The sequence below is a fragment of the Dioscorea cayenensis genome, chromosome 14, assembly GCF_009730915.1.
Source record: "Dioscorea cayenensis subsp. rotundata cultivar TDr96_F1 chromosome 14, TDr96_F1_v2_PseudoChromosome.rev07_lg8_w22 25.fasta, whole genome shotgun sequence".
NCBI classification, from domain to species: domain Eukaryota; kingdom Viridiplantae; phylum Streptophyta; class Magnoliopsida; order Dioscoreales; family Dioscoreaceae; genus Dioscorea; species Dioscorea cayenensis.
In genome coordinates this window covers 6768285-6780388 of record NC_052484.1, presented here as the reverse complement: position 1 = coordinate 6780388, position 12104 = coordinate 6768285, and the positions used below count along the sequence as shown (strand labels likewise).

Here is a 12104-nt window from a genome sequence, read left to right as displayed (position 1 = left end):
CTCTCCTTTTTCTTTGAATTTTGAATTTAGTCATGCATATATTTTCTTCTCTCTTTTATTGAAGAAAAAACAAAGTTCTTGTTTTAGTCTCATGTCAATCATTGATTCATATAGGAATATGATTACTAAGCATATCTCTCTTTTTCAAACCCATATTGAATGTCAAATTGAATATAACTGGAATATTATACATTGGAATATAATACATAAAAAGATCTTTTCGTACACAAACAACCATGTTTTGAGTACGATTGGAATTTCCATTTTCCCAATCCTTCTTTGAAAGAGTTTTAGAATTTGAGTGAATAAATTTTCATATCCAAACCATTTGCATTTACCTCTTGATCGAAATATTAATTTGCACCATCATTTTCACAGCCTCATCTCCTTCTAATTTTCTGATGCAGAGAACAAAAAACTTTGATCTTATGCCATCATGAACATAATAAGCTGTAAACATGCTACATTGTAATTCATTCATAATAATAATTTAAAGCTAAAAGACCAACTCAGATGCATCAGAAATGAAAGGTCTCTGCAGATTTTACCAAGATCCTACACTGCAATATATATAAAAAAGAAAATAGAAAAAGAATTTTATTTCCTTCTTTTGAAGACCACAACATAATTATCTTCATGTTTGATTGGTATACTTCAGAAATACAATAGGACCAAGAAAACAGACTGAATATCACGAATGAAGAACTTGGAGCATTCCTGTAAGTCCCCAAGCAATTGATTTTTGACTGTCAGATATTCAGACTTTGATTTAAGCATTGGAGACTTGCAGAATCTTGAAGCATTTTGTTCTCATTCATTTGCAGGTAATTCTTGTGCTTCAGAAGAGTAATCATGGCTAAAAAAAAAATTATTAAGATGAAAAATTACAGAAGTCGAACATCATGAATTAATCAAGTCAAAAAATAGCATTCACTGTATTAACTAAAGAAACAAATTGGCTAGGTCAAAGTAAAATCAAAACATATGACAAACATGATTTCTCATTCAAAATTCTTTATGAAAAAAGTGAGAAAGCAATATTCAATTCATTGGAATCTCTTCCGTCAAAAGTAAATCCATTAATTGACATAATCAGTATATTGAAAGTAAAGTAGCCATCTATAATTAGAAAAGAACAGGTAGGTATTATCAGTTCCAAATGATTTTTTGGTTCAATTTTATAATAACATAGCATTATGGCACCAACACAATGAAAATCTGGTATACCTAACTTTCCGGTAAAGTTGATATAAGCCGGTTCCCGCCATTGCAACATTAACACTGAACAGGTTCCAGTTTTTCTGCATTACGAAAAAGATAAGCAAGCATATCATTAGTTGTCTACGATTTTTTTATAAGACATGAAAATGGTCATGGCCTCTATATCCCAAACTAACAATGGACCTATCAACTGAAGGCCAATAACTTAACGAGAAAGAGAAACCTATTTGCATGTGAAACAGGTTACCAATATTCCAAGAATATATATAGTCCCACAGAAAATTTAATGTAATGCTCAACATGCTGCTTTAGAATTCACTAGGACAGCCAAAAAAATCAATAAAATACATCAACAATTACTAAAATACAGAAAGGACTTACAGGTGTAATTACTGTGCTATAGCGAGACCAAATAAGTCCAGTGAAAGTCACAGCTGAATATCATCAAACAAAATTGAAGAATCTGGTTTGAGCATTCATCTGGAGAATAAATGAAGACCAACAAGAACTCATCCTGCTAGGGATGCTGAAACTGACAGAAAAATTTTGTATCAGAAATCACATACCAATTTGCTGCGGATAGGATAGCTTCTCAGGTGGCTTGGTGAAATCAGCAACATTTGCAATGCTAATGCCCCATTTGAAAGTTGGGGCCCAAAAATGGACTGAAGAAATTGGCAAGTTAAATTTGGTGATATAAAAAAAATTAGTAAATATGCACATAGAAGAAACAATTGGAATCAGACCAATTGACCAAGATTTTTAATTAAATTCGTCTAGAATGATAAATCTGAAATCGATGTGCTTGTTCAGTCAATTTTATTGATCGCATTCACTTGCTTAGTTCCTGAATTAATATTGGTGGCAGCCTTAATCGAAATTTTAGAACTCCATATTAAAACCACACACAAGCCAAGAAGAAAATAAATTTGCAACCATTCAATGGCAAGCCACAAAACGTAAATGATCTAGATGACATCAACCTAAATTATGACTGCATAAACTACGAAGAAAGAAGTACAAAAGGACTGCATATTTGATAAGTCATGCGAAAATATGCACATGATACACTCTTGCGGATTTATCAAGGTATAGAGTCAATGATCTAAGCATCTCAAGTGAATATAATAATGCAGTATGTAGTCAGTAATTGCAAAACACCAGATCTCAAGGTCATATGCCACAAGTAACTTGTGTCCCTTTGTTGGGCAATATGATAAGACAACAATAATAAATGGTTTTGAGGACACTGGTTCCACTCAAGATGCAGATAAATAACATTGGACAGAAAATGGTACAAACTGGTTTTAGGGCCAGCAGGATGATTCCAAAACGCCTGGATCTTTGATGCTGCCATCAGAATCTTCCTTTTGCTTGGGTAAGCTTCTCCTAGTATCTTCTAGCAAAAAACAAAATCAAAGATGATTTGAAATAACACATTACACTAAAAGAGAAGAAGGGAAACAAAAGGAAAAAACAACAAAGAGCCTGCAGGGAAAGCAAAATGGTTCAGAAACAGAAGAATTACAACTTCGCTGCTTATAGATTCCTAGAATTACATTCTATTCTACCAGATAATTCCAACCACTGAAAACACTCGTAATGAAATAGTTCTAATGATAAAAATCATGATTTTCTAAGACTAGGAAAATGGATAGATCTGACAAGCCCAAAGGTTCCCCAAATGAAATTGATGCACAATTGAGAAAGGATGAGAGAAGATTGCTGCGAGGAGGTATGCTTTGATAGTTTTTTGAGACCATGGCCAATCAGGTTTTCATCTCATATACCTAACTAAAATCTTTCATATTTGTTTTTAACTATTTGTTTTCTCTATAATTACAGATATATCACCAAATTCACATTCAATGTCCAAATACCTCCTTAATGTCATTTACCATGCTAAATTTAATTAGACTTGCTGTGCCATAACAGAAATGTGAAAACATTACGTTTTTTTTTAAACCCTATTTGCTTCATAAATTTAAGATCATATGAATGTGGAACATTGAAATCACTAAGGGGAAAAATTGTATTGGTTGCATTTAAGGGGATGATGTACTCAACTTTCCTTTATATAGACACTTTTAAATTAGTTTTCTCCTATAACTATTGAAAAATTTTGATCTAAAAGATATTCTTCAAAATTGACCATAGCCATCTGAATTTGATTTAAATGCACATCAAGTTTCTTTAGGTGTAACTCTACAAAGAGGGTCATTTTATGCAAAAGTCTATATAGCAAAGAATGTTAGAATGTTCTCTTGGCATTCTTAACATTCCTTACATTTCATTAACATAAAGAGGTATTTGCACACTAACGATTTCAAAGAGCGGTATGAAAAATGAAGAAAGGAGATCTCACAGGAGTTTGTTTACTGTTTGGGGTTTTCATTGCCTAAAATTTTTCAAGTGTATTTTCATGTACTTCATGAAATATTAAGCATAATGATACATAACAAAAATTATATTAGAATTTAAAATTAAACAGTTTATACAAACTATTTTTTGCCATCATACATGATGTAAATACAAAATGCTTGAATTCTAATTTATCTGTTTATTTAATTATAGAACAAAAATTTCTCTTATACGATGCTTCACTTCCACTGATCTCATATCACCAATTTTAGCAATTGACTCTTGCATCAAAAACAGTTAGTTCCTGAAAAATAATTGCATTGTCTTGCAAAGCTAAAAAGATCCTGAAATTAGATACATTTTCATCACGCCTAGATGACGTAGGAAGGTATCCATTCACCCTAGGAGGATAAAATTCATACAAAGAGATAATACAAGAATGTTGAACACAAAACAATAACAGAATAATTAAAGATAACAATAAAACTGAACGGAAAAAAGCCACCCTACAAGTTGGTCAAACCAAGGTGAGAATACAGATGGCATGATAACTGAACCAGGCACTCAGTATCACTCCTAAATTGAAGAAGCATAGTTTATAAAAGAATAGAGTTAAGCATCACATCCTTGATCCTATCCTATCCCAATCACAGCAAACCAACTAGATCCCATGCTTTTTGCAGATAAGGCAACCATCTTTTGTTTAGAGTTCCTAGAGATCCTTCTTGAGCCTAGCATGGCTTGCTTCTGAATCTTTTCCTAGGCTAGACAAGTTCTGATGCATATGTAAATGATAAAGCTAAAAGCAACATGATATTGAGAAGATACAATTATCTTTAATAAAGAGCCAGTCAATCTTTAGAGGATACAACAAATTAGATTTACATTTAAGCAAATTAAAGAAAATATCCAATTACATGTGAAAATCAGCAATATGAGATTGAGAACATGAAAACACATGACCTTTCAAATAAATCAATCAACACAATATTACCAATTAGATGATTTTATAAAATTAACTGAAACATTGTGAAAAACATAATAGTATACAATGTAATATGGAAATAATTAATGACACATTTTTATCTCGCTCACTCTGGAGGTTAGATCTATCTCTAATATTCTTTCTAGAATCCATTTTTATCTTTTAGGGGTGATTTTACTGTTTTGATAGTCCTTTATTTAAATTTTTGGGCAGTGACAGTTTGATTGAAATTATAGTTGTTTGTGGTGATTTACCTAGCAAAGATACACCTCAAAAACCGTAAGTTAAGCCACTTTCTAGAACATGTTCAGTTGTTATGGCTTTATAAACATAGGCGTAAGACATTTGGTGGTGTACTTCATATACATCATTGGATGTAAATCAACTCTAACCACCTCAGTTGCATCATCTCAATATATTCTAATAAAAGTATAAAACAGATTGACAAAATAAGAACAGCGATATGAACTATCAATTAATTTGTACATCATATAACCACAGAAAATTCCAAGGAACATATGAATGTCAGGTGGTTGCTTCACAGTGGAGGAAAAAAGAAATCCAAATGTAAAGATCTCTGTTGAACATTAGCATAAAGAAATCCCAAATATGAGCTCAGTATATTACAGTGTGATAACAAACAAAGGGCAGAAAGAAGAAAGTTAATCACAAATTTATAACATACATGCTAACATCTGGAATGGGATTCACATAGCTCCTAAACTTCAGATAGAAATCAGATATTTTTATAAGTTAGAATTCTCACATTTTCAGAACATTAAAGACCCCTGTAAATTTTGTCCAATTAAAATTCTGTTGGCAGTCAAGAAATGATCTTCCTCAAATTTCGCAGGCCGGGTGGCAAGTAAAAAAATTAATTACTACATAATTCCTCAGGATGCTTATAATATCGGATGCACAAAGTCATTAATAAGTTCTGGTCATATAATTCAATTCCAGGAAGAGCCAAGAAACAATAACAGCCATCACAAAGAATACCAAGAACTAAAAGCTATTCAATCACTGGTTTCATTACAAGAGAAAAGGACCAGATTGTTTATTAAATTCTAGTCACTGAAACTACAAGTCACCATATAATCGTGCAATTATCGTTTACTTACATCAGGGATGAGGATTGTGGTGATTATCAAAAATAGGGTTTTATTCTCACTAATTGGCCCAAGAAATCTAGCAAAGAATGAGATGCAAGACAAGGGCAAGAAGCTGAAATCAAAGGCATGAATCGAGGATTACCACTTGATGGGGATATCGGATCGGAGCAGCGGGGCCGGAGGAAGAACCCAAGCACTGGAGAACGGATAACCTTGTGTTTGGAGGAACATAAATGAAGGGTTGTTGGTTTAACGGGTAGTGGATTTTAATGGCTAACGGGTTGTGGATATAACCTGTAAAGCTTTAGCTGCTGTATTGTCTTGTTATTAAATTGTTGCTGCAGCTGCTGGGGCGGATGGAGGGGGGGGTCAAGGGGGTGCTTGAGCACCCCCTTGGCCCCAACTAATCAATATTATATACATGTTTATATGTATATTAGAGGGACTTAGGGAGGAGCAGGAAATTGGAAGCACCCCCTCTCTCTTCTCATTCATTCTTTCTTTCTCTATATATATGTATATAAATAATTCATTGAATTTTTATTTTCATTTTGTGTTTGGAACAAAATTAATATTTATTATTTAGATGTTTTATAAATTGGTTTATATAATATAAAAGAATTTTTTTTCCAAAAAGATAATGTTTAGCTTTCATTTATTACAAATTAGTTTATATAGAATAAAAAATAAAAAAAATTACAAATATTTATCAGTTAAATCCGTGATTTTTATTAGTTAGGATATAATATATATATATATATAACAATACATTTTCTATGGACATCCATAGATAAGAAATCTATGGATGTCCAATTATCAGCCGTTAGATCATGATCCAACAGACGACATAGATAAACACTAATTACTGTAGTAACTACTGTTCATCAATGTTAACCGTTAGATCGAGATCCAATTGTTTATAATGAACATCTATAGATTTTTTTTTATCTATGGACATCCATAGAAGAATGATCCTCTTTAAAAAATATTTATAAAAAATTATTGTTTGGCCCCTTAATTTTATATTTTGTCTTGTATAAAAAATTATAAATGTATTGTTTTTTTATGTGACAATTGGATCGGCCAAACTACCATAAATATGTCGTTCAACTAATCTAATTATATTTTTTGAATTGAAACAACTTCAAAAAAAAAATTTATAATTTTTTATATAAGCACCCCTTTTAATTTGTTTCTGGTTCCGCCACTGGCTGTTGTTCTGTTCTGTTGGCAAAAATAGTCTGCCAGTTAGTAATAAATTGATTATCGGTTCCCGATAAACGTTGGCAGTCATGACTTTGTTGCAGCTGCGACACTAGTTTTATATGTAGAATTAGGATTATCATGTTAACAGCAAATTAAATCGAGAAAATTTTTGAGGATCTTAGCTTTAGATAGGGGTGTCAAATGGGCCGGCACGGCCCGGGCCCATGGTAGCCCGGGAACTGTGCGTGTCCGGGCCGGCACGGCCCGCAAATGGTGGAGGGTCGGCCCAGCACGAGAAACGGCCCACTTTGGCCGGGCTCGTGCCGTGCCGGCCCGTTAGTATTTTTTAATATAAAATATTAAAAATAAAAATATATCTAAAAAAAAGAAAAATTTTAAAAAAAATTGAAAATATAACAAACATTATCTAACAATATAAATTAAATTAAATTTTACTATAATTGAAAAACTATATTATCATTATCTATTTATCTTTGAAATCAAATCCTTCTCCATTTCCAGATTTCCTAAATGACTAAATCCTTAGTTTAATTTCAATGACTTCAATCAACAGATTCAACACAAATATTCAAATAACCCAAGAACCATTTTCAATTTTCAGTAAAGAAGAAGTGAAGAACTATACAAGCAAAAGAAAATTAAAAAGGAAGAAAATCACATTAAAAAAAAGAACTTGGGTCTCAATGTCTCATAAAGATGAAGAGTTTACAGAATCAAGAGAGCATGAGATTTATTAATACAAATCTAAGGACACAAAATTGAGTAAAATCAATACAAACGGTCCAACGCGATGGATTAAACAAAATTCATACATAAGGCAACAAGAAGAAGAAAAAACCATGGGGATGAACTCTAAATAAATCAAAGAAAAGTCATGCCAACAACAACAAGAAGAAAAAACAGCAGCAACAATGGAGCTCTGGCTCTTCATTCTCATCAGTCATCACCAACTCCTTCATCCTCACTCTCATCCTCTTCCTCTTCAAACCCTCAATCACCATTAACAACCATGAAATGCTATAGATTTCAGCTTTGTCCACTCCTCTACGCACCTATAACATAACTATTCATTACATTATGTAAGAAGACAAGACAGCACATAACTGAGAACCTGATATTCATTTTCAGGAAACAAACATGCTCACGGGATATCACCAACTCTGTTAATATCTACAGAAAAACAATTTAAAATTCTACCATCAAAATGCACAGAGAAAACAGCTTCTCTTTGAGACAAGTCATTTCAATTGAGATCACAAGCATTACCTCTTGAGACGGGTTCCATCCATAGTGTTAAATATCCTAATTAAAGTCTCCTTCACACTTACAGTTGCAAGAAGAAGACCATCCATTGTCAAGGTCAAGCAGGCAATGCTGGACTCATGCGCACTAATGAATTTTGTCACCTTCAGGCCAAAGTGTTCAACCCGAACATGTCCCCGTTGCACACCAAGACAAGCCAAAACTGATGTGTTTGACTGATGTGAAAGGCAGCAAAGCCCCTTTGGATTAGCTCATTCGCCAGAGTTTCAATTATGGGAGATTCTCGCAGGCAAAACGTCGAACACCTTGGACACGAGCTGGCTGTCTTCGATCTAGTATCCTTCGCCAGGATCGATGGGTACAGGAGCTCTCCGTCCGGTCATCATCACATCCTGAAATCCTGAAATCCTGAAATCCAAGAAACCGATCAGATTGGAAGTGATCGAGAAGAAGAAGCAAAACTAGAAACCTAAAAACTTATGGATCGAATACCGTGATGACATGATGGAACCGAAGAGATCGGAGAAGGAATCGCGGAAGCTTGCGAAGAAGGCTTCAAAGGCTTGCAATGGAGTCTTGCCGGAGAGGACGGGGAGCTCGTCGGCGGCGAAGGAGAGGTATCCCGTATCCCTCGCGGCGGCGGCAAGGACCAAGCTAACCGCCTAACCCTGATGAGAAATGACTCAAATGAGAAATGAGAAAGATATTAGATATTTGATGTTTAAATACTTGAACTTAAAGTGTTAAATTAGTTAACTATATATTTTATATTTAAATAAAAGTCTAAAAAATTAAAAATTGCAAAAATAACAATTAATTTAATATCATTTGAATTTTGAAGTAAACTCAAAATACTTATATATTTTTTTTTAATTATTTGAACATTTGAAACAATAAAAAGGAATAATCTTGGCATCTTGCAAGTTTAAGGCTCATCAATTTATTTCTTCTACGTCAGTGTATATGCCTTCTCCGCCGTCATCAGGGGTGAATTGTTCTATTTGCCCTTGCAATCTGTCTTCAGCATCTAGCCAATCCTTCAGACATATGCACATTTAAACTGTTTGATTATTCATTCTACTCCTCCTATCATCCAATACTCTTTTTCCTGCACTAAAACAAGACTCTGATGCTACTATAGACATCAGTGGAGTTAACAGATCACGAGCCATGGCGGCAAGTACAGGATAACTATGCGCCTGTTGTTTCCACCATGCCAAAATATCAAACTTATCCATTTCTTCCGATGTAAAGAAATTATTAATATTATTATTTAAATAATGATTTATTTCATGAGACGTAGAAGAAGTACTAGTATTAGAAGAAGAAGAAGAAGAAGAAGCACCCGTGGAAAATTTTTTTTTAATTATATTTACAACATAAGTGGCGGATCTATTTTTGGTACTTGAAGAGGAACTTTCAATAGATTGAGGCATATTGAAAGTCCTTCTATCACCATATTTTCTATGATATTCATTATACATGTCATAAAATAAAGAACAATAATTTTCTTTCAAAAAAGAATGATCAAGACCCATATTATTATCATAAGAATCAATTATACAAAAAGTGCCATCAATTTTAAAACGGGGGTCAAGAAACATAGCTAAAATAGGAAGTGGTTCGATTTTTCCAAAATATTTTTTAAATTTTTCCTCTATATTTTGCAAAAACCTCACTAATAAAAAATATTTGGTTGACAATAATAGATGAAGTGGAATAATAAACACCGGACAAAATATTAGTTGAAGCATAAAAAATTTCCAAAAAATCCTTAATTAAATGGCTAACTTCCTAATCATAATTAGTGACATGATCTTCGGGAAATCTCTCATTAACAAACATAGAAATAATATCTCTATCATTATAAGCACACTCCAACATTTCATATGTTGAATTCCACCTATGCTCAACATCAATGATATATCTTTTACATTTTCTCCCCCTTTCCGAACAATAAGCTTGAAAATCATGTCTTCGGGTTGAACCATTTCAAACATACAAAATAGAATTTTGAACTTTTTTAATATGGGGCTCAATTATTTTTAAACCATCTTTAACACATAAATTCAAAACATGGCATGCACAACGCACATAAAAAAAAGCCCCGGAAAAAAAAGGCATTAAATTCATTTTTAAAATATCGACCGCATTGTTATTTGCCGAAGCATTATCCAAAGAAATTGAAAATATAGAACTCGAAATATTATACTCATTAATAGCCCGAGTTATATAACTTGCAATAACACTTGCGGTATGGCGGTGTTCTAATTCAAAAAAACTTAAAATACGCTTTTGCAAAACCCAATTATTATCAATATAGTGAGCGGTAACACAAAGATAATTTGTTCGAAATTGAGAAGACCAAATATCCGAAGTAAGAGAAATTTTAAAAGAAGAAGAAGATAATTTGGAAATTAATTTTTGTTTATAATCATCATAAATAATAAGACAATATTTTCTCATAGTATTTCTTGAAACCGATTTAAAATTAGGATTAAAACCTCGAATAAGCATTTTTATAAAAGCGGGATTTTCGGCAAGATAAAAAGGTTGCTCATTTTGAACAATAAATTTTTGCAACTTCTTTTTCTTGCATTTTCATTATTAAAAAAATAAAATTTCCCATGCTCGAATCGGTAAAACTAATTTGCATTTGGGTGGGATCGTGTGGCTTTCGGCATGCTTGTCGGCATGTCTTTTTAAATGCCCCGTCCCCCTCGGAAGTTTGGCAAGAAAAATCTTTTTTACATTTTTTACAAACCGCCCAAGTGCCTTTGTTCGGAAAATCAACAATATCATAAAATTGGCAAACTCCGGAAGTTCATTTTCTAGAGCTTTGAGGATTGTTACTTGATGGCCCAATATTTGGGGTCTCAATAACATGCTCAACATCATCATCCGGAGAATTGAGCAGGGGTATTTTCGTAAAAACCAAAGCGGAGAATTATCGGAGGGAAAGTTGGGAGAAGAACCGGCCATTATGAAAAAAAATAAAAAAATTAAAAAAACAACGGATTACCTCAATTGCTTTTAACAAATAATTTAGAAAGTCAATTTTTTTGCCTTTTTGGTGCCGATTTTTCTTTTTGAGTGCAATTGAAATGCTTGATGAAGAACTTGAAACTTGGATTTGCAAACTTGAAGCTTGGAATTTGCACTTAGAAGCCAAGAGAGAATTAGATTGAGAGATGAGAGAGTTTGGTGTGGAAATTTTAGTTTGAATTTAGGGGTATTTATAATTTTTTAAAATATTTTTATTCCAAAAATGCCCTCATAAACTAGCCATTTATAGTTGTTGTAAAGGGCAAAATTATCATTTGCACCAAAAAGACTAAATTACCCATAAAACTAGCCGTTAGATAGTTGTTGGGATGGGTAAAGATGTCTTTTTATCAAAGCAAAAAGAAAAAATAAATTCAAAGTTTTAAATTTTTAATACTCATAAAAGAAAAAATTAAAAAAAAATAAAAATAAAAAAATGGACCGTTGCGGGCCGGGCCGCGTGCCAGGCCTGCCCGCGTGCTTGGGCTGGCACGGGCCGAGCTAGGTCACATGCCAAGCCCGACCAGCGTGCACGGGCACGGCCCGAGCCCGGGCAGCGTGCGGGCCGGCCCACGAGCCACTAAAACCCCTGGTGCGGCCCGGCCGGTTGCAGGCCTTGCCCGGCCAGCACATTCTGTAGTATCATGCACGGGCGGGCACGCCCAAATCGTCTTAGGGGCCGGGCCGACCCGGCCCGTTTGACACCACTAGCTTTAGATGTGAGTAGGAGTAACAAGGGGCTTGAATCCCTTGATATTCTCTGTTTTGACAAAAATTTAAAATCAACCCTTTGTCAGTATAGTTAGGGTTCTAAGAACCCTTAGTTCTATCTACCCTTAAGGGGCGTAGATGAGTGATGTTAGCCCATGGGTTTGTTTAGAGGTCGACTT

At 33.8% G+C, this 12104-nt stretch overlaps 1 protein-coding gene and 1 long non-coding RNA gene across 2 annotated transcripts; both read right to left on the bottom strand.

Moving 5' to 3' along the window:
- Positions 1–568: 568 nt before the first annotated feature.
- On the bottom strand, positions 569–6061 carry LOC120276309 (mitochondrial pyruvate carrier 4-like). The gene is made up of 6 exons (XM_039283029.1): positions 5822–6061; positions 2524–2620; positions 1788–1886; positions 1603–1655; positions 1228–1301; positions 569–856 (listed from the first exon to the last, which is right to left on the bottom strand). Exons 2-6 carry the CDS (start codon positions 2576–2578, stop codon positions 811–813), a joined length of 327 nt encoding a protein of 108 aa, XP_039138963.1. The 5' UTR covers positions 2579–2620; positions 5822–6061; the 3' UTR covers positions 569–810.
- Positions 6062–7565: 1504 nt separating this feature from the next.
- On the bottom strand, positions 7566–8856 carry LOC120275291. Its single transcript, XR_005541092.1, has 2 exons — positions 8662–8856; positions 7566–8577 (listed from the first exon to the last, which is right to left on the bottom strand). It is a non-coding gene; the product is annotated as an uncharacterized LOC120275291 (long non-coding RNA).
- Between the last annotated feature and the right edge of the window lie 3248 nt (positions 8857–12104).

Coding starts and splice junctions, on each gene's coding strand:
- LOC120276309 (XM_039283029.1), bottom strand. CDS start 2,578: ATGGCAGCATCAAAGATCCAGGCGTTTTGGAATCATCCTGCTGGCCCT. Junction 1,656..1,787: donor ATCCTATCCGCAGCAAATTG/GTATGTGATTTC, acceptor GATGATATTCAG/CTGTGACTTTCACTGGACTT. Junction 857..1,227: donor CAACTTTACCGGAAAGTTAG/GTATACCAGATT, acceptor TTTTTTTTTTAG/CCATGATTACTCTTCTGAAG.